Genomic DNA, 27,131 nt, shown 5'->3' with positions numbered 1-27,131 from the left:
TGTGTTTATTCTCCCACTTGGATCTCGCTTCCAGAAGCTATAAATTGAGGGCCAGGTTGTCAGGATGGGTAATGTACTGTATAAGTACACATTAGTTACAAGTAAGTACTCCTCAAGATACACTTCATTTTAACTAGCTACATCCTATGTAACAACTAGTAATTACATTGTACTTAGGCAAACTTTACATGTACTATGCTTTGAAATAGTGTCTTATTCTTCATCTGGGATGACACTCATATTAGATCTGTTTTCATAATCTCAACCAATTTAACCCATATGGCTTTATTTTGGGGGCAAGTGCTAGCAACAACTTTGACTGGTGATATATTTTCAACAGCGCACATTCATGGGTAGGCTATAATAGCATAGGCCATAATCTCTCAGACACCCAGCGCATCCACAAGGGATCCCATCCTTTGTCACAGTTGTTAATGAATCGTTTGCAGCTGAGAAAACCCCCAAAAATAAGTTGGTGAATTTAGTGGAAACCTGCCCATTTGTAACAAGCATGGAACAAGTATTTATTGTTACACTTCTGTAGTTGCAGACAGCAATTACTACCAGTTACATGTTGTTATTACACTGTTTCTATGAATTGTTACAATTAACTACAATACTTGTTACAATGTAGTTACACTGTAACAATGACCCCTTAAAAGGACGTGTGAATTATTATGTGGATTATAATTAATGGGCATTTTTGTAAGGCTCAATACATTTTTAGTTAGGATAAATCAAGTCTGACATTTTAAAGTGGAAATTACAAACTTTAGAAGCCTTTTTAAACCTTTAAGACACTACAATTAGCATTTCCTGCTGTGCAGGAAAATTATCTGTGACAACAGAGTGATCAAATTAAGATAGTTCATCTGTATATAGGCCAACAACCATTGCAAGCTCAACTCAATGGGAAAGCTCATAGAGAACGATGGAGGCCTCTAGTGGCCAAAGGGCCGAATTAGCATGGGCAGCGCCATTGAGGGCTTCCACCATATTAATGTAGTCAACTGGGTGGGACTTCCAACTTCATTGGCTGATCCCTCCTGGTGACCCTGTTGGAGTCATGTCCAACTGGGTCATCAGCAGGGATCAGCCAATCGTGAAGAAGAAAATGGACTACTTCAAAATGGAGATAGCCTCAATGTGGCTGCCCATGCTGTCACAGACGCTATCTGGCACAGATACAAAGATGAGTCCTCTATCTAGCTCTATGGCAAAGCCTTACTCTTAAGCGCCACCCCATGGGTAAATTGTATACATGCTCACATTCTGAGAACGATGGTCAACTCTAGAGGAGGCGGTGTGGTTGCCTAACCTTTCACCATGTTGTTAAAGGCTCAGTTGTCCAAAACAATGTCTCTTGGGAGTAGTGGAAAAAGAAGACATTAGCGTAGTGTTGGTCAAATTTTCACCCCTCATAAGTAAACTTACTCACAGCTCGTAAAGCAGTGTTGTAGCGTAGGACACAGATTAATTGATGGTTGAACAGATGGGTTGCAGGCTTTTAGTACTGGCTTTTAGCCCACTCATTACTTGTCTGGGAGCCATTCGTTTTATGACCCTGGCAAATACTGCAGTGATTGACATGATGATGAATTGATACAACGTTGGAAAATAGAGGTAGAGATAGTTTATTATACACAATCCCAGCTGTCATTATGTCTTTTTAACTCAGGCTAAATTGTCATACATTCTTCTTCTACCACAGATTTCACAGACTCTAGGATGGGAAAATGCTTACAAGAAAGAAACAGATGAAGACAGAGACAGAGTTGTTGATTTCCATTGTTACTTGTAATGTTAAAAAGGGAAGAAAAGGACAATCCCATTTTTCTAAATTAGCTATCTAAACTATTCACCGTTCTATTCACCACTAGAATAGTTATGTTCATCTTATATCTTTGTTTAATCTAATTCACCAAATTATTAATTTAACAATAAAAATTATAATTATTTTGTAAGAAGTACAAGCTCATCTATTGTTTGTAGGATTTTTCACTTGGTAATGAGTAGTAGGCCTAAGTAATTATATAGAAATGGTTATATCCTGTGTAATACCTAGTAATTGCATTGTACTTCTGTTCATATTACATGTACTCTGTGGAAAACAATGGACAATTAACACATTGAAAACTCTATGACATACATAACATCTTATACTCACATTCTAATATCTTCCAAAACAGGAAATGCAATCATTCAAAATACGTGTATAACTTTTACCATTGCAATTGACCTTTTATACAATCTAATTTGCAAGTTAATTCAAACATATACTGTATCATTGGCGGTTGGTAATTCATTGACTGCAGCATTATACCATTGTTCATACTGTCAAACCACCCAGCCTATTACAACAGTTCATCTTTGGAGAGTTAACTTCCCTGTCTGACTCCAGCCTCTTACATTATGTCCTGACCAGGCAGAAAACATCAGACTGAGTGCCTGTGATAACTCTGGCGTCATTCTGTCAACTGAATCCCCTGTGGTTGCACTATCTTGACAAACCATAGACCTTTTATGATTTGATGGGTGGGCCACAAGATGATGTTCTACGACATGTCCAATGATGTCCTGATGTCCTACGATGTGAGTCTGGCCAACTGTCACTATGCCATTCCCAGATTATTTGCAGTTTGTCCAGTGAGTATCCTAGAGACACAAATATTATTTGAATACTACATTTATCCTTGTTCAACCCTTCACACTCCCATTCCTAAGTGGACCCAATTATAATTCTAAAAGACATAGCACATTAATATTGGCATTGATGTAATAGTGGCATTGATGTATCAACATCCTTGGAAAGACTGCTCTTATAAAACATGTACTGCCATTTAATGTAAACTAACTTTTTGTTGCCTATTCTAAAATGATTTATCACAATTTCAAAATTAGACACTCGTCTGTGACTGTGTATAATTATTGAAATGTTTCTCACATACAGTACAAGTCAAAAGTTTGGACACACCTACTCATTCCAGGGTTTTTCTTTATTTTTTCTATTTTCTACATTGTAGAATAATAGTGAAGACATCAAAACTATGAAATAACACATATGGAATCATGTAGTAACCAATAAAGTGTTAAACAAATCAAAATATATTTTATATTTGACATTCTTCAAAGTAGCCACCCATTGCCTTGATGACAGCTTTGCACACTCTTGGCATTCTCTCAACCAGCCTCATGAGGAATGCTTTTCCAACAGTCTTGAAGGAGTTCCCACATATGCTGAGCACTTGTTGGCTGCTTTTCCTTCACTGTGCCGTCCGACTTATCCCAAACCATCTCAATTGGGTTGAGGTCGGGGGATTGTGGAAGCCAGGTCATCTGATGCAGCACTCCATCACTCTCCTTCTTGGTAAAATAGCCCTTACACAGCCTGGAGGTGTGTTGGGTCATTGTCCTGTTGAAAAACAAATGATAGTCCCACTAAGCCCAAATCAGATGGAGTGGCGTATCGCTGCAGAATGCTGTGGTAGCCATGCTGGTTAAGTGTGCCTTGAATTCTAAATAAATTACACACAGTGTCACCAGCAATGCACTCCCACACCATAACACCTCCTCCTGCATGCTTTACGGTGGAAACTACATATGCGGAGATCATTCGTTCACCCACACCGCGTCTCACAAAGACACGGCAGTTTGAACCAAAAATCTCAAATTTGGACTCCAGACCAAACAACAAATGTCCACTGGTCTAATGTCCATTGCTCGTGTTTCTTGGCCCAAGCAGGTCTCTTCTTCTTATTGGTGTCCTTTAGTAGTAGATTCTTTGCAGCAATTTGACCACGAAGGCCTGATTCACACAGTCCCATCTGAACAGCTGATGTTGAGATGTGTCTGTTACTCTAATGAACTTATCCTCTGCAGCAGAGGTAGCTCTGGGTCTTCCATTCCTGTGCCGGTCCTCATGAGAGCCAGTTTCATCATAGCGCTTGATGGTTTTTGCAACTGCACTTGAAGAAACTTTCAAAGTTCTTGAAATGTTCCGTGTTGACTGACCTTCATGTCTTAAAGTAATGATGGACTGTCGTTTCTCTTTGCTTATTTGTGCTATTCTCGCCATAATATGGACTTGGTCTTTTACCAAATAGGGCTATCTTCTGTATACCTCCCCTACCTTGTCACAACACGACTGATTGGCCCAAATGCATTAAGACAGAAATAAATTCCACAAATTAAGGCACACCTGTTAATTGAAATGTATTCCAGGTATATTATGATTTGTTTAACACTTTTTTGGTGACTACATGATTCCATATGTGTTATTTCATAGGTTTGATGTCTTCACTATTATTCTACAATGTAGAAAATAGTAAAAATAAAGAAAAACCTTTGAACGAGTAGGTGTGTCCAAACTTTTGACTGGTAGTGTACATTAGACATGCTGTCATTATGAAGAGAATAAAATGACTCCCTGTTGTAAGTTGTGACTCGATCCATACCTCTTCTGCTATGCCCAAGGATTTCTGCAGCTAACTAGTCTAGTGGCCAAATGAAACTTCTAGAAATCAACTAGACAGGATTTCCTCTGATCTACGAGCCAAAGCACAGAGTAGTGAGTGCCCAATTAGGCCTAAAGGAGAGCACAACAAAACCAAGATGTACTCACAGCTATATCTAACAAACATTATTCTGTCTGTTCCCTGGTGTTTTATCTGTGTTTTTTGGGGTTAGGAATTCTCTCAGATACTCTGATGTAGACAGGTATAGATAGAGAGGCTCATATCTGAACACCATGTGATAGAGATAAAAAAAAACCCAGATAGAAATACACCTTATGGAACAGCGGGGACTGTGAAGAAACACACATACAGGCACAGACATATGCATACACACACACACGATAATATACGCACTATACACACATGTACACATGGATTTTGTGTTGTAGATATGTGGTAGTAGAGTAGAGGCCTGAGGGCACACACTTAATGTGTTGTGAAATCTGTTGTGAAATTTATTGTAATGTTTTTTAAATTGTATAACTGCCTTAATTTTGCTGGACCCCAGGAAGCGTAGCTGCTGCATTGGCAGTAGCTAATGGGGATCCATAATAAATACAAATACACACCTTTAATAACAGATCACACAAAGGATTTCCAAATATTCCCCCACTGACAGGTCTTGCCAATTACTTACTTATCAGCAAAATGGTGATATTCCCTGCTTCCAGATGATAGATTAGTTTCATACCCTTACAAAAACACAAGTTAATTGGCCTGTTATACACTGCACATGCCCTTGTGGCACTGGAGCGACAAGCAGAACTACTGTGGTTTATCAACTGAAACTCACCCACTGTTCAAATCCACTGACTACACAAACCACACACATACACATTTTGAGGCGTGGGAAGTTGATGTATTTAACATTCTCAGCATTCGACCACTTCCTTTATTAGAATGCTAAGATGTGTAGTGGCAACAAAGAAGTGGCACTAAAATCATTGAGAGGCACAATGCAGTGTAACTACAATGTTGGTTATTATATTAAACGAAAACTGAAACTAAAATAAAAACTAAAATGAAAAACAAAAACTATACTGAAACTACTATCTTTGACTACAAAACGAACTAAAATAAAATAAAAACCATCATAAATTATGTTTAGTTGTAGTTTTTTTGGGGGGGGCTAAAATCAAATGGGGTTTTCAAGCTTTTTTTCTAATGGGGTTTTCGAGCTTCTAAATCTGGTGGGTAAACGCTGCCAGTAGATGCCAATGTTTCAAATAGGCCTAGTTTGTGCATCACAATCACTAGCTATTACTAGCTAACGGAAGAAATCTGAGGGCGAGCACGGAACTTGACTGGGCCAAGCTAGAGCAGCTTGTGAAGTTGCTGGAGCTGTTCACAATCCACACCAACCAACTTCAAACTGAATCTTCTGGCAGCCAACTTCGAGTCTTTGTACTTCAGCAAATCAGAGAGTACAGCCGTGGAGCAGCAGGACCCCCCAAGATGCCAGCACGTTGAATCCAGCAAGCATCTCGAACCACAGTTCTTCAGAAATATAGCTTCCTCGCATCAAAGATTGTGTCTTAGGTGGAGGGTCAACCTGGCAGGGAATTAAGTGCCCCATGTGAGCTGCGGAAATACCTAGAAGTGGTAAAGGGGGGCATGTTGACAGAGTCACCTCTCCAGTTCCGGCAGGCAAGGATGGCTGTTTATCCAAAGCTGTGCCCTGTGGTGCTGGATCTGGTTTCTGCCCCTGCATCCCAAGCATTCGTGGAGAGAATATTTAGCCTGTCATCAGGCTTGAGAAACCAAACGATTACCTCTCTGGAACGCAGAGTCTACTTGAAGATAAACCAGAAAATCTTGTTTGGTTAAACACGCACACACACACAATGTTAGAAAAACACAAAATTAAGTCATGGCACATTTGACATGTTATGTTTGCAGTGCATTCGGAAAATATTCAGACCCCTTGAATATTTCCACATTTTGTTACGTTACAGCCTTATTCTAAAATGGATTAAAAAAAAAAATCTCAGCAATCTACACACAATACCCCATAATGACAAAGCAACAACAGGTCTTTAGAAATTTTTGCGAATAAAATAAACATAAAAACCGGAAATATCACATTTACATAAGTATTCAGACCCTTTACGCAGTACTTTGTTGACGGACCTTTGGCAGCGATTACAGCCTTGCGTCTTTTTGGGTATGATGCTACAAGTTTGGCACACCTGTATTTGGGGAGTTTCTCCCATTCTTCGCTGCAGATCCTCTCAAGCTCTGTCAGATTGGATGGGGAGCGTCGCTGCACAGCTATTTTCAGATCTCTCCAGAGATGTTCAAGCGGGATCAAGTCCGGGCTCTATCTGGGCCACTCGAGGGCATTCAGATACTTGTCCCGAAGCCACTCCTGCGTTGTCTTGGCTGTGTGTTTACAGTCGTTGTTCTGTTGGAAGGTGAACCTTCACCCTAGTCTGAGGTCCTGAGCGCTCTGGAGTAGGTTTTCATCAAGGATCTCTCTGTACTTTACTCCGTTCATCTCTCCCTTGATCCTGACTAGTCTCCCAGTCCCTTCCGCTGAAAAACATCCCCACAGCATGATGCTGCAATCACCATGCTCCACCATAGGGATGGTGCCATGTTTCCTCCAGACGTGATGCTTGGCATTCAGGCCAAAGAGTTCAATCTTGGTTTCATCAGACCAGAGAATCTTGTTTCTCATGGTCTGAGAGTCCTTTAGGTACCTTTTGGTAACCTCCAAGCAGGCTGTCATGTGCCTTTTACTGAGGAGTGGCTTCCGTCTGGCCACTCTACCATAAAGGCCTGATTGGTGGAGTGCTGCAGAAATGGTTGTCCTTCTGGAAGGTTCTCCCATCTCCACAGAGGAACTCTAGAGCTCTGTCAGAGTGACCATTGGGTTCTTGGTCACCTCCCTGACCAAAGCCCTTCTCCCCCGATTGCTCAGTTTGGCCGGGCGGCCAGCTCTAGGAAGAGTCTTGGTGGTTCCAAACCTCTTCCATTTAAGAATGATGGAGGCCACTGTGTTCTTGGGGACCTTTAATGCTGCAGACTTTTTTTTGGTACCCTTCCCCAGATCTGTGCCTCAACACAATCCTGTCTCGGAGCTCTACGGACAATTCCTTCGGCCTCATGGCTTGGTTTTTGCTCTGACATGCACTGTCAACTGTGGGACCTTATATAGACAGGTGTGCGCCTTTCCAAATCATGCCCAATCAATTGAATTTACGACAGGTGGACTCCAATCAAGTTGTAGAAACATCTCAAGGATGATCAATGGAAACAGGATGCACCTGAGCTCAATATCGAGTCTCATAGCAAAGGGTCTGAATACTTATGTAAATAAGGTATTTCTGTTTTTTATTCGTAATACATTTGCAAAAATGTCTAAAAACCCGTTTTTGCTTTGTTATTATGGGGTATTGTGTGTAGATTGATGAGGAAAAAAAAGCAGTTTAATCCATTTTAGAATAAGGCTGTAATGTAACAACATTTGTAAAAAGTCAAGGGGTCTGAATACTTTCCGAATGCATTGTAGCTGTAGTCCCCTGAGCATGGCGCTTGCAACGCCAGGGTCGTGGGTTCGTTTCTCACGGGGGGCCAGTACGAAAATGTATGCACTCACTAACTGTAAGTCGCTCTGGATAAGAGCGTCTGCTAAATTACTAAAATGTAAATGTAAATGTAGCTCTAATCCGTTTATTTTTATAAACAAAAAAAAAAACTTGATAGTCCTTGCCGATGACAAGCATGCCGATAACATGATGCAGCCACCACCATGCTTGAAAATATGAAGAGTGGTACTCAGTGATGTGTTGTGTTGGATTTGCAACCAACCTAACACTTTGTATTGAAGACAAAAGGTACATTTCTTTGCCACATTTTTTTTTGGCAGTATTACTTTAGTGCCTTATTGCAAACAGGATGCATGTTTTGGAATATTTGTATTCTGTACAGGCTTGCTTCTTTTCACTCTGTCATTTATGTTAGTATTGTTGAGTAACTACAATTGTTGTTGATCCATCCGCAGTTATCTCCTATCACAGCCATTCAACTTTTTTTAAATCACCATTGGCTTCATGGTGAAATCCCTGAGCGATTTCCTTCCTGTCCGGCAACTGAGTTATGAAGGGCACCTGTATCTTTGTAGTGATTGGGTGTATTGATACACCATCCAAAGTGTAATTAATTACTGCACCATTGTCAAAGGAATATTCAATGTCTGTTTTTTATTTCAACCAAATAGAGCTACTACATATGTACATACTGTATAGTTGTGACTTACTCTCAGACTGTCGCTGTGTCAGTGACATCCATTCCCTCTGGACTGTGTTGAATGGGTGTTAGCGGCAGAGGCAGTCCCTCCTGCCCCAGTCCCTGCTCCTGATCCTGGCTCTGCCCCAGTCCCTGTCTCAGGCCCTGGCAGCTGTGAGTCCCTGCATGGGCTCTACTCTCCTCCAGCATGGCACTAGTCCACAGCCCCTTGAAGACTCTGTTGAGCCCCACCTTAGAGAGCCACGGGCAACATAGAAGGTTCCGGAAGGCCGAGCGGAACTCTGGGCTGCGGCAGTAGATGATGGGGTTGAGGCCTGAGTTCATGTAGCCCAGCCAGTTGAGCAGAATAAAAACATCCCTGGAGGGGATATCCGGGTCAAACACCTTGATGATGTTGGACACAAAGAAGGGCAACCAGCACAGAGTAAAGGTCCCTATGATGATCCCCAGCGTCTTGATGGCTTTCTGTTCCTTTAGGATAGTTAGCTGAGTGTGCCTGCGGCCCTGGCTTCTCCACTGTATGGAGTCGAAAATGAAGCTTCTCCCAGCCCTGCAGGTGTTCCCAGTCCTGTCGATGCTCCCAGCTCTGCCAGTGATTCTCCCAGCCCTGCCAGTGATGCTCCCAACCCTGCCAGTGATGCTCCCAGCCCTGCCAGTGATGCTCCCAGCCCTGCCAGTAGGACTCCCAGGGCTGACTAGGTGCCTCTCTGACGGGGGGATGTCACACCAACTGAGGAAACGTAGCTTGTTTCCATTAATCAGCCTGACCTGCCGCGTGGCAATGAGGAAGACTCTGCTGTAGATGAAGATCATGATCAGCAGGGGGACGTAGAAGGACACCACGGAGGACACGATGGCATAGGGCATGTTGGTGATGAAGTCACAGCAGCATGGCTCCTCGTAGCACCGTGTGCTCTCTGTGTCGTTATGAGCACGCCACGACTGGCTCATGATTGGGACAACGGAGACAAGGGCCGCCACACCCCACACAACACACACCATGAGCCGCGCCCGGCGTTTCCCCAGCAGAGACTGGTACCTGAGGGGCTGCGTGATAGCGATATAGCGGTCCACAGCGATGGTGCACAGCGTCTCAATGCTGGCCGTCACACAGAGGACATCCAAGGACGTCCAGAGCTCACAGGCTGTGCCGCTGAGGAGCCAGTCCCCCGTCACCACCAGGGAGGCCCCCAGCGGCTGCACCAGGCATCCCATGATGAGGTCAGCGCAGGCCAGGGAGGTGACGAAGATGTTGGTGGTGGTCTGGAGGTGGAGGGTGCGGGCGATGGTGAGGATGACCAGTAGGTTGCCAGCAACTGTCATGAAGATAATGACCACCAGAACAGGCACCACCAATGGTTCAGCCGGAGGGTGGTACGATCCAGAACTGTGGTTGTTCATACTCTCCACAGTCAGTCAGATGACCGCTCAGAAAGCCCTGAAGAACACAGGACAGGGACTCATTTAATCACAAGTTAAGTGATGGCTCAGTTTCTACTTAGCAGGTCAAAAAGGTGAAATAAAACCATGCAGTCTGTCACCTAATAGCTTCTCTCTTACTCTCCTAATCTACTTTCAGTTTTTTTCAGAGTATTAAATTACAGTGGGGAAAAAAAGTATTTAGTCAGCCACCAATTGTGCAAGTTCTCCCACTTAAAAAGATGAGAGAGGCCTGTAATTTTCATCATAGGTACACGTCAACTATGACAGACAAAATGAGAATTTTTTTCCCAGAAAATCACATTGTAGGATTTTTTATGAATTTATTGGCATATGATGGTGGAAAATAAGTATTTGGTCAATAACAAAAGTTTCTCAATACTTTGTTATATACCGTTTGTTGGCAATGACACAGGTCAAACGTTTTCTGTAAGTCTTCACAAGGTTTTCACACACCGTTGCTGGTATTTTGGCCCATTCCTCCATGCAGATCTCCTCTAGAGCAGTGATGTTTTGGGGCTGTCGCTGGGCAACACAGACTTTCAACTCCCCTCCAAAGATTTTCTATGGGGTTGAGATCTGGAGACTGGCTAGGCCACTCCAGGACCTTGAAATGCTTCTTACGAAGCCACTCCTTCGTTGCCCGGGCGGTGTGTTTGGGATCATTGTCATGCTGAAAGACCCAGCCACGTTTCATCTTCAATGCCCTTGCTGATGGAAGGAGGGTTTCACTCAAAATCTCACGATACATGGCCCCATTCATTCTTTCCTTTACACGGATCAGTCGTCCTGGTCCCTTTGCAGAAAAACAGCCCCAAAGCATGATGTTTCCAACCCCATGCTTCACAGTAGGTATGGTGTTCTTTGGATGCAACTCAGCATTCTTTGTCCTCCAAACATGACGAGTTGAGTTTTTACCAAAAAGTTATATTTTGGTTTCATCTGACCATATGACATTCTCCCAATCCTCTTCTGGATCATCCAAATGCACTTCAGACGGGCCTGGACATGTACTGGCTTAAGCAGGGGGACACGTCTCGCATTGCAGGATTTGAGTCCCTGGCGGCGTAGTGTGTTACTGATGGTTGGCTTTGTTACTTTGGTCCCAGCTCTCTGCAGGTCATTCACTAGGTCCCCCCGTGTGGTTCTGGGATTTTTGCTCACCGTTCTTGTGATCATTTTGACCCCACGGGGTGAGATCTTGCGTGGAGCCCCAGATCGAGGGAGATTATCAGTGGTCTTGTATGTCTTCCATTTCCTAATAATTGCTCCCACAGTTGATTTCTTCAAACCAAGCTGCTTACCTATTGCAGATTCAGTCTTCCCAGCCTGGTGCAGGTCTACAATTTAGTTTCTGGTGTCCTTTGACAGCTCTTTGGTCTTGGCCATTGTGAAATTTGGAGTGTGACTGTTTGACGTTGTGGACAGGTGTCTTTTATACTGATAACAAGTTCAAACAGGTGCCATTAATACAGGTAACGAGTGGAGGACAGAGGAGCCTCTTAAAGAAGAAGTTACAGGACTGTGAGAGCCAGAAATCTTGCTTGTTTGTAGGTGACCAAATACTTATTTTCCACCATAATTTGCAAATAAATTCATTAAAAATCCTACAATGGGATTTTCTGGATTTTTTTTTCTCAATTTGTCTGTCATAGTTGACGTGTACCTATGATGAAAATTACAGGCCTCTCTCATCTTTTTAAGTGGGAGAACTTGCACAATTGGTGGCTGACTAAATACTTTTTTCCCCCACTGTATATTCTTGAAGTGATATGATTTTGATGCGCAAAGTGCATAAGGTGCCTGCATGAAAGCACTTTGACTGGGTGCATCATCGAGACTTGAGAGAAAATAGGGAGACATTTGTCAAACTGCAGCAGCTCACAGCAGACAAGTTAGATCTGCCTCAGAAGATGTATTCTCCATGGTTGGACCTTTTCCCGTTTTTTTCTTGACATAGAGAACAGAGAGCAACAACAGCAAAACAAAAAGCAAGGTTTGGATAATCCAAAAGCTTCCTAAGTAAATAATACTAATAACTAAACTTTTAGTGCCTCAAAATTCAAGACACATAATATGTTGATGTTTTCATTTGAATTCTTTAAACTAAAGCATTTTAATATGTACACTGTATATCTGTTTTCTACTGACCCTACTATAGCTTATTAATTATGATTAATTAAGTATTATAAAATAAACGACTTAGCCAATAATAAAAACAACTCCATCAATAGAGAAAAATGAATATGTCACAACAACCATACCTGAGTGAAGTGCTCCTGGAGAGTTTGTTTGTTTGTTTGATGTCACCTTGGTGGAGGACATAAGAAAAAAACTGTCCCTCTTCAAAACATTCAACAAGTTATGATCTCTTGTACGGAAGTTGGTCATGCAGAGCAGCCTTCTAGCTCATCTCTCTCCATGCACGAGCTGCATGCAGTGTGACCTAAATGTATCTTGCAGAGCCAACTCTGTGGTTTTGTCTATTGCAAAAAGGCATCTTCTCTTATTTTTGCTTTCTGTGTGGCAGAAGAAACAACATCTAAGTCTTCACCAGTTTTCCCATGGTATAAGCTGATGCTATAGGTTGACAGTCTTCAGAAACTTCAGATAGCATACTGATGATTCTTCCCATGTTCTTCTGCCTTGGCTTTTGGTGACTTTGAGTTCTGTTCCATTAATCTTTTATATGCTTGACTTCTGTTACTGATCTCCAGTCCACCAGTGTGCGGTTCAGGCTCACACTGTGGATAAACCTTCCTCACAGACCATATAAAATCAAATCAAATGTATTTATAAAGCCCTTTTTACATCAGCAGATGTCACAAAGTGCTTATACAGAAACCCAACCTAAAACCCCAAAGAGCAAGCAATGCAGATGTAGAAGCACGTGGCTAGGAAAAACTCCCTAGAAAGGCAGGAACCTAGGAAGAAACCTAGAGAGGAACCAGGCTCTGAGGGGTGGCCAGTCCTCTTCTGGCTGTGCCGGGGGGAGATTATAAGAGTACATGGCCATTAAGACCAGATCATAGCCTCCAGCAGGGGGAGGAGTCAGGGTGTGAAGGTTCACACAGGGAGGAGAGACAGAACCCAGGCACACCTTTCCACTGACCTTTCAACCCTTACCTTACCTTCAGAGTTCAGACTTTTCCCCCCTCAGACCTCACAGTCACTGATCCTGAAAGACTTAAATTGAAGATCTTTTAAAAAAAATTTGCTGATGGTATTGACATTATAATCTCATGTGAATTTAATGACCATAGAATATCTATTCACATGATCTCATTATGGGGTTAAGCTGCAGTTCCGTTACATTTTCTCTGTGCAGAAAAAATCTTGCTTTTGTCTTCTTAATCTTTTGAATAGACTGCAGACAGTGTCTTACGCTTCATGCTGCACGTCTCCTCTTTGAAGGAATTCAAATCAATAGTGTTTTCCTGTCTGTCTGTGTTTCAAACAACAATCCACGACCACAATGCTTTAACAACAGTATTGCAACAACAGGGCTTCCCTTTCTGTGACATGTTTGTCTTAGTGGTAATTGTACCCTGACATGGAACACCAACCTGGGTATTCATCACCTGGTATAAAGATGGACATACAGCATCAACCCCATATTGTGTGAAGTGGAGACACGTCGCGGTGTAATTACCAGTGCTGGTTAACACTGGATCATTTGTGTCACTGGAATGTTGACCGTAGGTGTGATAGGGTTGTGGTCTGATCAATTTCACTACAATAGCCTGTATAACAGCCTGGACCCGGAACTTGATATATAGGAACCTCACAGAGTACTAGAACCCAGGTTTGATTTAAAACAACCCAAACAAAACACAAAATTCCCATGGAGCTTTGGCAGTGTGAAAACAAACCACAAAATAGGCTTATAGAATGTTAACTAGATGTGTGTACTGATGAAATTCCTGTTCAATTCCCAACAAGGCTGTGTACTTGCGCTTGTACAAAAGCTTATATTCAAGACAATTTACCATATAGAATGATGCAACTGTTTCCGAAGTCATGCAGTTGAAGGATTCAACATATCAGCGTTTCATTCTCACAACTCTCTGTGATTAGGCTGTAGATGTATGAGAGCCTGCCTGAATTGATTAACTACATACTTTATTTCATTCCAAATCAGACTAACATCCAATTAAGTTAATTGAATCAAATGACTCAGCGCTGACTCAACAAACGAGCCATTCATACTAATTAATTAAACAGACTTCAATCAGTCAGTGATGAAAATGGCCTTCTGCTGAGACAGAGGTGGAAGGCAGAGGTCAATAAGGTCCATATTTTATGCTTCCTGAGATGTGTGGCAACAGCTCTCTCTCTCTCTCTCTAACCAACAACACTAATTAAAGCTGTAGCAGGGGATCAATAAAGAGATGCAGGCAGGTGTAAAATGTCACTTGTCTTTGGTTTAATTAGTATTACAAACTGTGAAAAAAGGCATCATGGTCAGTCTCTGAAATGTTCGGACAACAGAAGAGCAGAGGATATTGAGAGAGCTGGAAGCAAAGGAAACAGCAGATAGGAGAGGCACCAATGGTGTTGTTGCAGAGTGAAGTCATCACTGAATGATGTCCTCGATGTTCGATGTCCTACTCTCCACACAACTCCAGCAGGATTTTGCAGTAATCTCCAGATACATCTCCCTTAACAATACAGACATACTCGGATTACTTCAAGATAACAGAAAGAAATGGGCACAAATCTAACTTTTACTTTTTATGAGATAAATCATTACTCAATCTCTTTTGACCAGGGTCTCACCTTGATGAAGGAATGGAGAGTCTTGCCGTACGCCTTAGAGAACTCGGCCTTGATGTCCAACATGTCAATCTCGGCCCGAGCCACCATGATTCTAATCAGGATGCTGTCTGTAGTTCCCAGACCCTGAGGAGACAAGAGGGAGGGAGCTGTCAACATTCTGACATAAATGCTGTCTGATAACCCACAAGTGTAGGCAGATATGCACACTCCATGGGAGAGTATTTTTTTAAAAAGCCTCAATTTCAAAACCTTTACCTTCATGGATTTGTATAACCGCTCTGCAAAGAATGCTGGCTTGTTTCGGAGACACTTCACTGCAAAAAATAAAACAGATCGATATATCAGGCAGGGTAGCTGAACAAGCTTTAGTTTCAAATGAGTATTATAGCACTGTGCCCTTACAGTCTGGTTCAGCATACTCTTTATGTGCTTATTTTCATCAGAACTGATCTGACTCTTAGTCAAACCTTATCCCACTTGGCAGAGACATCAGTTCAACTTCTAGTTTTGATTTACATTTGGTTGAGTTGTCAACTAATGTGAACTCAACGTGAAATCAAGCAAAAATTGGATTTAGAAAAAAAATATATATATATGAAATTCCCTTAAATTGATTACTTTTTGCAAATAAAATCAGTTTTCCACGTTGATTCAACGTCATCACATTTAATTTTGGGGTTGAAATGACATAAAAACAATGTTGATTCAACCAGTTTGACCTCCAGTGGGATCTGTCTTCGATACATTATTACAAGAGGCAGTGAAACAAATTGGATCCGTCGGACAGACCTATTGCCAGGAAGACATCCTCCAGAGAGCCAGACATCTCCCTCTTAATGCTATCCTCGATGTCCCTCCCAGAGATCTTCTGATACTCCTCAAACACTGAGGGAATGAGAGAGGCAGAGAGAGATGTGGAATCAATTCAACTGTTGGAATGAGTAAGCCGTAAGCACATTATAAAATATTTGTTCCCAAAATCACCACAAGAGGACAGCAGAACTGTGTCTGTACATTAATTTCTGTAGAAAAATCAATGCGGAAGTAAATCTTATCTTTACTGAAGTACAGCACTGTAAAGAGTTACAAATAAGTAATAAACAACTTGAATGCACTGAATCATAAAAACACAAAGGGCAAATTTGATAACTTCCCACTCCCAAAACAGGATCTAACTGTGGTCCTCTGTAGCTCAATTGGTAGAGCATGGCGCTTGTAACGCCAGGGTAGTGGGTTCGATCCCCGGGACCACCCATATGTAAAAATGTATGCGCACATGACTGTAAGTCGCTTTGGATAAAAGCATCTGCTAAATGGCTTATTATTATTATTAACTAACTCCGCTATAAGAGACACTAATGTGGAGCAATTACCTCGGAGTAGGTGGTTTCTGTTCCTCACACAGAGCACAGTGAGGAACTTGACCTCATCTGTTCCCCAACAAGCCTCCCCAGCCTCGTAGATATCCTGAGAACCCACAGCAAAACCATTTTACAAACCCAAAAGGTCAATCTCCAAACACTTAGACTGTTTTTGGGACATACAGTGCCTTCAGAAAGTATTCACACCCCTTGACTTTTTCCACATTTTGTTGTGTTACAAAGTGGGTTTAACTGTCATTTTTTTGTCAACGATTTAAACACAAAGTAGAAGACAATTTTGTACATTTGTTTAAAAGAAAATATATGAAAAATAAAACACTAATATATTTGGATTAGTATTCAACTCCCTGAGTCAATACATGTTAGAATCACCTTTGGCAGCAAATATAGCTGTGAATCTTTCTGGGTAAGTCTCTAAGAGCTTTCCACACCTGGACTGTGCAACATTTGCCCATTATTCTTTTCATATTTCTTCAAGTTCTGTCAAATTGGTTATTGATCATTGCTAGACAACCATTTTCAGGTCTTGCCATAGATTTTCAAGCAGATTTAAGTAAAAACTGTAACTCGGCCACTCCAGCGTAGATTTGACCTTGTGTTTTAGGTTATTGTCCTGCTGAAAGGTGACTCAACCAGGTTTTCCTCTAGGATTTTGCCTGTGCTTATCTTCATTCCGTTTATTTTTTATCATGAAAAACTCCCCAGTCCTTAACGATTACAAGCATACCCATAATATGATGCAGCCACCACTATGCTTGAAAATATGGAGTGGCCACAACCGGCCGTGGCCAGGAGTCCCATAGGACGGCGCACAATTGGCCCAGCGTCGTTCAAGTTAGGGGAGGGTTTGACCGGTAGGGCTTTATTTGGCTCATCGCGCTCTAGCGACTCCTTGTGGCGGGCCGGGTGCCTGCGGGCTGATGCCAGTTGAACGGTGTTTCCTCCGGTGTGGCTGGCTTCCGGGTTAAGCTGGCGGGTGTTAAGGAGCGGGTCATGTTACCCATCTACCAATAGGTGTCCTTCTTTGCGAGGCATTGGAAAACCTCCCTGATCTTTGTGGTTTAATCTGTGTTTGAAATTCACTGCTTGACTGAGGGACCTTATAGATGATTGTATGTGTGGGGTAGAGAGATGAGGTAGTCATTCAAAAATCATGTTAAACACTATTATTGCACACAGAGTGAGTCCATGCAACTTATTATGTGACTTGTTAAGGACATTATTACTCCTGAACTTATTTAGGCTTGCCAAAACAAAGGGGTTGAATACTTATTGACTCAAAGACATTTCAGCTTTACATTTTTAATTAATTTGTACAAATTTCAAAAAACATAATTCCACTTTGACATTATGGAATATTGTGTGTGTAGTCTAGTGACAAAAACATCTCTATGTATGCACTTTAAATTCAGGCTGTAACACAACAACATTTTGAAAAAGTCAAGAGATGTGAATACTTTCTGAAGGCACGGTATTTGATGTCAGATTAGGTTGAAAAAACAATGTCTAAAGTTGATCATCTTCCTAACCTTGGGGTGATCCTGATACCCCAGCATGTGCTACTAAGTTAGACAGAGCCAGGTCACCTCCTCTCTGGGTCCATATTCTCACCTTAGCATCCTGCACAGCCTGAGCCTCATTCACAGTGTTGCTCTCATCTCGCCCCGCCTGTCAGTCAAAGCACAGAGACCGAGACCATGTTAGCAAAAAGTCAGACAATGACATGATCATTACTTTGGCTATAAGAGACCTCTAAAAACATCCATTATGTGTTAAACTGTACATAAGGGATGAAGTGAAGGGGGACGGACTATTTCCCTTACAACAATCCATGTACTGTAGTTCTGTTTGCTTTCCTTTGATTGTTGGAATGTGAAGGTGAATCAGGTGTGTACATAGAGAGGTCAATATTGGAAGATTCTCACTGTGAGCAAAGAGACCAGAACCCTCTGGAACATTCCAGAAGTATCACCCTCAATATCGTCCTCCAGGCTCTTCCCATGTTCTGTCGTCACATGATTGAGCAAAAAGAAGTAGGAGTTAAGAATTATCTAAGACCAGTGGTCTGACTAGGCAGTTATAACCACAACACTTGAAACAGTTTGTGAACACCATGTCAATAGTTATGTAACAAAAGTTTAATATTGCTGTATAGAAAACACTAATAATTCCCGTACACTCTAAAGAGAACTAGACACCGATATCTTAGATCAGATTTCCTCTTTATATACAGCGATTAATACTAAGCTATTGACTTGTACCATACACCGCATGTGATACGTGGGCTGCAGCCCAATTCTGATATTTTTTAAACTAATTGGTATTTTGACCAATCACAGATATTTTTCAGAGTTGATTTGATTGGTCAAAAGACCAACTTGTAAAAAAAAATAAAAAAATAAAAAGGAGATCGGAGTTGGGCTTCCTGTTTAAACACAGCACTCTTCTACAGATGGAGATTCAATACATTGCACAGAGAGGCTGTGTACTGTGATGTACCTTTCTTGTAGACCTCCGTGATAGCTCTAATTTCAGCGTTCGTCCTTGAGGCCAGGATATCAATGAGAGCCGTCTCCACTGTTCCAGCACCCTAGCATTCAGTAAAAGACATGTGGAGAGCTATGGAAATAGTTCATAGAGTAGTGTCAGGCAACACATTATGGGTGGTGGAGGAGGTGAATAGCCCCAAGCAACGTCAATAGCTATGAGACGTACAGTATTGACAAGCGTTACATAATTCCCCATTGTGATGGTCTCCCTGGCAGTAATAACCTCTGACCTTTATAGCGGTCTTCAGCTCGTAAGCGTCATACTTAGGAGCGATCATCAGGAGGCCCAGCACCACTTTCTCAAAGTTCCCCGTCAGCTCTCCTTGCAGATCGTCCGCCAGGTCCTACAGGGACATCACACATAGACATTTAAAATGGGTCCAATGGACACAATCCCCTGCCTAGTGCTCAACTCAGCATACACTATTTCTCCAATACACTCATATCTCAGATTGTCTTACCTAGCACATTCCAGATACAATTATACTGCCAGAAGGGTGTGGCTGCAGAGGAGCTGGACACACAACGTACCTAGTAAACAGAGTGAGCTTCTTCGTGAGCCTGCTGTTATGGGTGGAAGATGGCACATTGATGCCATCTGTTGGTAAATGTTCATTACTGCAACTCCAGTGTTTTACCTGTGTATTTGAGATACCCGGATGTATTGCAATATACTGAACAAGACTGGTTACTCGCATCAATGCCTCTGCCTCGTTATTTAACATTCAAACACCTGCTGCCCGTGACCTTGTCTGTCTGGGCGTCCCCACACACTGTATGTCTTCCTGTTTCTGACCAGGAGGATTCCACTAGCAATATTTGCCCTTCCCTGTGGCAAGCATTCTCATTCATTCATGGGCCAAGATAACTTTATTAACAATTAATTTTTTCGCCAGACCCCATGACAGCTCCTATCTCACAGTGTCAGTAGGGCAGAAGGTAGCCTAGCGGTTAGAGTTTAACCGAAAAGTTGATGTAACCGAAAGGTTGCTGATAAGGTGAAAAAGCTGTGGATGTGCCCTTGAGGGTCGCTGTTCATAATGGCTGAGACATCCTCTCAGGGAGAGTGGGATATGCAAAAAACACATTTCCAATTCACGGATATAAATGACACACTTGTACATGTGTGAAATAGGACAGATATAAGCACCCACCAGTGAGTAAACATTGATCAGACTTCCCTTTCGGTTTTAAATGTTGAGTTTAGTGATTATTTAACATAGGGCCTGTCATTCTGTAATCTGCCTACTTCACTTAAACACACAATGCAATATCCTGACTGAAACTGGTCTTCAACCCTCATGAGAGGAGTATTATTCACCTAATCTTTGAAGGTAGATAACCCTCTCTCTATCCTCTGTCTACAAAGCCATCTGTTTGTAAGAGTTAATGATGAACCCGAGGCACCAACTGTCAGCACAATGTAAACATTAACACCAGACAGACACCACCACACCCATAGTAACACAAAAAACACACACCAGGACAGAAGATGGTAAATATAACTATTTACCCAATCCCTGCATACTCCTGCCATGCACTTTAACTATATCTAATATAAGAATATCTAAATATTCTTCCTCAATTACTGGAGCTGGCATTGTTTAGCTTTGGGAAACTTAAGAATAGTCTGATAATTCAAACTGGCATATGAGAAATGTCATAATAACACAGGTATAGTCCATTGCGTACGACAGGTGGCGTCACTCCAACGGAAGCTCGTCGTCCCTCAACCAGTGCAGGACGAATCGTCGCGCTGACGTAAAACAATGATATAAGTAAAAATAACACTTATTACCTTCCCCACAGTCTGCTTGTAAGCCTCCTTGATGCGTTGCCTCTGAGCAATGGTACGACGTGCCAGGACCTCAATGACAGCTGCCTCATCAGTGCCTATAATAAAACATCACAGAGTAACATTACTGTATACCTTCACATTATAATGCTGCATTTTAAGATAAAATAACTTGCTATTGACAAAACAGCATCAATCATCATCATTGCAATTAAGAATACAATATTTCACACATCACCATCTCAATCAATCTTAAAACTTGACACTGACACAACTTTTACATTAAAATGGCACTTGTCCATAATGTGGCTGCATTTTCAATAAACATTTGATTCCACAACAGAAATAATGGACAGAAATATCTCCCTGATATCGCACAGTTATAAAGCGCTGAACCAGAGTTGAACATGAACACTTCCTGGTTCAAAGCTCCTTCCCTTGGTCCCACTGGCATAGCTGTTTCTCAGTGTATGTGCCATCGGTTTCTAATACATCTCACACTTGAATCAGGTGAAGCCTATTACATCTATCTAACAGCATCAGCATTCCTAACATGGTGCCAAGATTCAACCATTTAGAGACAAATTGTGCAGGCTTTTCTTTAAACTTTAACACTAACTTTTGTTCTTACAATGGTCAATGTTTCTTTCTGCATTGTACAGCATAGAGACCAGTAAAATGCATAGATACACAAGATATACATCACCGTGGCAACGATAATGCAATCCTAACTTTCAAATAGAACAGGAGAAAGGCAAAATACTGTATAGGCTACGAATGAGTCAAGTATACTGGAGTGGAGAAAGAAAGTACTCTCAGGGCACACTTAGAGGAATGAATGAGGTCATCAAAATGGAAAGTTCAGTAACTACAGTCCTGTAGAGGTCCTGTAGAGAGGTCTAGAATAATTACAAAATATGTGACTGCACTTATACTGTATAACAGGAAGGTAGGTTGAGGCTTTCACGGAAAGGACAGTTAACAAACTATTTTCGGATATAAGACTATTTCTGAGAAGAAAAAAAGTGATACAAACGCAAACATCCGGCCTATCTGACACCTCATTAGGATCACTCACCAGCCCCCTTCATGGCTCCTCTCAGTCTGTTTACATCATCTTCTACATTGAAAGCAGAGGCTTCCGTCACGGTTCCACGGTTGCCAATCTACATTGGGAGAAGGTTATATGGCATACGTTTAAACTGCCCCATTAATTGATATCACAGTCACTCTCCCACTCCCTTGTACTTTGAGACATAGGCTATGGGTACACACACGCACAAACATACGTGTCTCAAAAGGATCAGTAACAGTGATACATTTATTTTCTATGTATTGGAGTCATTAAAACTCATTTTTCAACCACTCCACAAATTTCTTGTTAACAAACTATCGTTTTGGCAAGTCGGTTAGGACATCTACTTTGTGCATGACACAAGTCATTTTTCCAACAATTGTTTACAGACAGATCATTTCACGTATAATTCACTGTATCACAATTCCAGTGGGTCAGAAGTTTACATACACTAAGTTGACTGTGCCTTTAAACAGCTTGGAAAATTCCAGAAAAGGATGTCATTGCTTTAGAAGCTTCTGATAGGCTAATTGACATAATTTGAGTCAATTGGAGGTGTACCTGTGGATGTATTTCAAGGCCTACCTTCAAACTCAGTGCCTCTTTGCTTGACATCATGGGAAAATCAAAAGAAATCAGCCAAGACCTCAGGAAAAAAATTGTAGACCTCCACAAGTCTGGTTCATCCTTGGGAGCAATTTCCAAACGCCTGAATGTACCACGTTCATCTGTACAAACAATAGTACGCAAGTATAAACACCATGGTACCACGCAGCCGTCATGCCGCTCAGGAAGGAGACGCGTTCTGTCTCCTAGAGATGAACATACTTTGGTGCGAAAAGTGCAAATCAATCCCAGAACAACAGCAAAGGACCTTGTGAAGATGCTGGAGGAAACAGGTACAAAATTATCTATATCCACAGTAAATCGAGTCCTATATCGACATAACCTGAAAGGCCGCTCAGCAAGGAAGAAGCCACTGCTCCAAAACCGCCATAAAAAAGCCAGACTACGGTTTGCAACTGCACATGGGGACAAAGATCGTACTTTTTGGAGAAATGTCCTCTGGTCTGATGAAACAAAAATAGAACTGTTTGGCCATAATGACCATTGTTATGTTTGGAGGAAAAAGGGGACCGCTTGCAAGCCGAAGAACACCATCCCAACAGTGAAGCACGGGGGTGGCAGCATCATGCTGTGGGGGTGCTTTGCTGCAGGAGGGACTGGTGCTCTTCACAAAATAGATGGCATCATGAGGAAGGAAAACTATGTGGATATATTGAAGCAACATCTCAAGACATCAGTCAGGAAGTTAAAGCTTGGTCGCAAATGGGTCTTCCAAATGGACAATGACCCCAAGCATACTTCCAAAGTTGTGGCAAAATGGCTTAAGGACAACAAAGTCAAGGTATTGGAGTGGCCATCACAAAGCTCTGACCTCAATCCTATAGAACATTTGTGGGAAGAACTGAAAAAGCGTGTGCGAGCAAGGAGGCCTACAAACCTGACTCAGTTACACTAGCTCTGTCAGGAGGAATGGGCCAAAATTCACCCAACTTATTGTGGGAAGTTTGTGTTTGACCCAAGTTAAACAATTTAAAAGGCAATGCTACCAAATACTAATTGAGTGTATGTAAACTTCTGACCCACTGGGAATGTGATGAAATAAATAAATGCTTAAATAAATCACTCTACTATTATTCTGACATTTCACATTCTTAAAATAAAGTGGTGATCCTAACTGACCTAAAACAGGGAATTTTTACTAGGATTAAATGTCAGGAATTGTGAAAAACTGAGTTTAAATGTATTTTGCTAAGGTGTATGTAAACTTCCGACTTCAACTGTGTGTGTGTATATACAGTGGGGAGAACAAGTATTTGATACACTGCCGATTTTGCAGGTTTTCCTACTTACAAAGCATGTAGAGGTCTGTAATTTTTATCATAGGTACACTTCAACTGTGAGAGACAGAATCTAAAACAAAAATCCAGGAAATCACATTGTATGATTTTTAAGTAATTAATTTGCATTTTATTGCATGACATAAGTATTTGATCACCTACCAACCAGTAAGAATTCCGGCTCTCACAGACCTGTTAGTTTTTCTTTAAGAAGCCCTTCTGTTCTCCACTCATTACCTGTATTAACTGCACCTGTTTGAACTCGTTACCTGTATAAAAGACACCTGTCCACACACTCAATCAAACAGATTCCAACCTCTCCACAATGGCCAAGACCAGAGAGCTGTGTAAGGACATCAGGGATAAAATTGTAGAACTGCACAAGGCTGGGATGGGCTAAAGGACAATAGGCAAGCAGCTTGGTGAGAAGGCAACAACTGTTGGCGCAATTATTAGAAAATGGAAGAAGTTCAAGATAACGGTCAATCACCCTCGGTCTGGGGCTCCATGCAAGATCTCACCTCGTGGGGCATCAATGATCATGAGGAAGGTGAGGGATCAGCCCAGAACTACACAGCAGGACCTGGTCAATGACCTGAAGAGAGCTGGGACCACAGTCTCAAAGAAAACCATTAGTAACACACTACGCCGTCATGGATTAAAATCCTGCAGCGCACGCAAGGTCCCCCTGCTCAAGCCAGCGCATGTCCAGGCCCGTCTGAAGTTTGCCAATGACCATCTGGATGATCCAGAGGAGGAATGGGAGAAGGTCATGTGGTCTGACGAGACAAAAATAGAGCTTTTGGTCTAAACTCCACTCGCCGTGTTTGGAGGAAGAAGAAGGATGAGTACAACCCCAAGAACACCATCCCAACCATGAAGCATGGAGGTGGAAACATCATTCTTTGGGGATGCTTTTCTGCAAAGGGGACAGGACGTCTGCACCGTATTGAGGGGAGGATGGATGGGGCCATGTATCGCGAGATCTTGGCCAACAACCTCCTTCCCTCAGTAAGAGCATTGAAGATGGGTCGTGGCTGGGTCTTCCAGCATGACAACGACCCAAAACACACAGCCAGGGCAACTAAGGAGTGGCTCCGTAAGAAGCATCTCAAGGTCCTGGAGTGGCCTAGCCAGTCTCCAGACCTGAACCCAATAGACAATCTTTGGAGGGAGCTGAAAGTCCGTATTGCCCAGTGACAGCCCCAAAACCTGAAGGATCTGGAGAAGGTCTGTATGGAGGAGTGGGCCAAAATCCCTGCTGCAGTGTGTGCAAACCTGGTCAAGACCTACAGGAAACGTATGATCTCTGTAATTGCAAACAAAGGTTTCGGTACCAAATATTAAGTTCTGCTTTTCTGATGTATCAAATACTTATGTCATGCAATAAAATGCAAATGAATTACTTAAAAATCATACAATGTGATTTTCTGGACTTTTGTTTTAGATTCCGGCTCTCACAGTTGAAGTGTACCTATGATAAAAATTACAGACCTCTACATGCTTTGTAAGTAGGAAAACCTGCAAAATCGGCAGTGTATCAAATACTTGTTCTCCCCACTGTGTGTGTGTGTATATATATATATATATATATATATATATATATATACACATAGTACCAGTATATATATCACAGGAGGTTGGTGGCACCTTAATTGGGGAGGACGGGCTCGTGGTAATGGCTGGAGCGGGATGAGTGGAATGGTACATCAAACACATGGTTTCCATGTGTTTGATGCCATTCCATTCGCGCCGTTCCAGCCCTCATCTTCCCTTCAGCAGCCTCCACTGATATCTACGGTGCACAGTGTATTCCAGACTACCTCGTCTGCTCTATGGCTGATATTTACAAAAAGCAGGCTTGTCAGTTTTGTCAGTTGGCCTACAGCAGTAAAGATTGTGGTTTTAGGGCCGATTTCCTTAGCATATTACATCACCCATCTTTATGAAAACTTGAATGAATATACTGTTGATAAGAAAAAAAAACTCCAAGACTAAGCAAACAAAACCTAATTCAAATGTGAGTGTGCATGCAAATGTATGAAAATGTTGACCACTACCATCATTCCTAGTCCAATCACAAAGCTTAATACAGTCCATATGTTGGGTGCTGGGACTTACCGCTGCCATTGTAGAGAGTTTCAAAACTTAATCAAGAGAGATGGGAAGAGCTATGAAAATAAAAATAGTTATATTACTTCTTAGGATTCTTAGTAATGCATTCTTCATTGAACAATGTGGTGAGCTTTGACAGCAGATGAAACAGCATTACTCTCTCAATAATACTGTATGTGATAAGGCCCCCTGAGAGGGCTTACCCAACACACATTTCATCATCCACTCTTTCCAGTGGAACAATCTTCACAGGTCAACTAATTACACACACACACACACACACACACCTTTGTAATTACACCACTCAGTAAGAGAGGGCCACTGGGTCTTTAGCTAGTGTTCTACTCTAAGAGATCAACTTACCCACTGAAACAATTAGCCTACAACCCATCCCCAAAAGTCAAATTGAGACAAACTACATCAGTCTCTGGGCAGGGCATATTGCCTCAGGCGGTCACTAGTTTATGTTGATAAAGATTCTAATAATATTTATAGTCCCACTTCAAATGCAAAAAAATATATTTTAGTCCAGGGGTGTTATCCATATTGTGCCGCTGTAACATTAACCAAGGATAACAATGATTTCACTGTATACATCTGGTCCGTTTGGGGCTTCTTTCATGCCTGCTGTGTTAGGTTAGTTTGGGGTGAAAATACCTGGTACAACAATAACCCTTTTGACATCTGCCTCTGTCACAATGCCACATCAAAACATTAGAAATAGCCTAGTAGATCTACAGTAAACTCTTTCAACATGAGTACACCTGCACATTATTATTTAGAGCACTTTTTACGTCAAAATGACCATTAGCCCACTGGAGTAAATGCAACCAATGAAATGCAGTTCACAAAATTACGACTACGCAGACTCTACAAACCTTTCGTAATAATAGGTAAATATGGAGATATTGTTACCCAACACAGTTCTTATAATGGTTTGTTAGTCGTTTCCAAGCTGCCCTGCTTGTGGTTGTAATGTAATGGATCAATTCAATCAACCCAACAATAGGTCTCAGGAAGCGATTTTTATCAAATGGCCGCCAGCAATGGAAGAATAACTATTGAGGTTTAGTTTATATTCGAGATACACCCGGTGGTGACAATGTCAGATATAATCTTCTAAAGCTTCGAGTAAAAAAAAAAAAAAAAACACAATCAATCTATAGCTTATTTGTGTCTAGTTTAACCTCATCCTAAGATGACAGTAAAATATGTACTTACCGTATAGACAGCGAAAACGAACTTTCTTTCAAATGATGAAGACTGGAGAGGTGCGGACACGGCGGAACTCTCTTCTGTGAACCGAACGTCGGCTTTAAAACGCAGC

At 41.8% G+C, this 27,131-nt stretch overlaps 2 protein-coding genes across 2 annotated transcripts; both read right to left on the bottom strand.

Moving 5' to 3' along the window:
• Positions 1-1,654: 1,654 nt before the first annotated feature.
• On the bottom strand, positions 1,655-12,547 carry LOC121574381 (beta-1 adrenergic receptor-like). Its single transcript, XM_041886999.2, has 3 exons — positions 12,470-12,547; positions 8,776-10,203; positions 1,655-2,655 (listed from the first exon to the last, which is right to left on the bottom strand). Exon 2 carries the CDS (start codon positions 10,164-10,166, stop codon positions 8,778-8,780), a length of 1,389 nt encoding a protein of 462 aa, XP_041742933.1. The 5' UTR covers positions 10,167-10,203; positions 12,470-12,547; the 3' UTR covers positions 1,655-2,655; positions 8,776-8,777.
• A 2,062-nt stretch (positions 12,548-14,609) lies between these two features.
• LOC121573787 (annexin A4-like) lies at positions 14,610-27,131 on the bottom strand. Its single transcript, XM_041886072.1, has 13 exons — positions 27,026-27,131; positions 25,811-25,860; positions 21,789-21,876; positions 20,714-20,808; positions 19,146-19,259; positions 18,866-18,956; positions 18,292-18,371; positions 17,978-18,034; positions 16,358-16,451; positions 15,774-15,869; positions 15,240-15,298; positions 14,985-15,107; positions 14,610-14,866 (listed from the first exon to the last, which is right to left on the bottom strand). The coding sequence occupies exons 2-13, from the start codon at positions 25,817-25,819 to the stop codon at positions 14,813-14,815; spliced, it is 960 nt and encodes a 319-aa protein (XP_041742006.1). The 5' UTR covers positions 25,820-25,860; positions 27,026-27,131; the 3' UTR covers positions 14,610-14,812.

Source organism: Coregonus clupeaformis, chromosome 9 (genome assembly GCF_020615455.1).
Source record: "Coregonus clupeaformis isolate EN_2021a chromosome 9, ASM2061545v1, whole genome shotgun sequence".
Taxonomy (NCBI): domain Eukaryota; kingdom Metazoa; phylum Chordata; class Actinopteri; order Salmoniformes; family Salmonidae; genus Coregonus; species Coregonus clupeaformis.
Note: the sequence above shows the minus strand (reverse complement) of the source record. Positions and strands in the feature narration are given on the sequence as shown.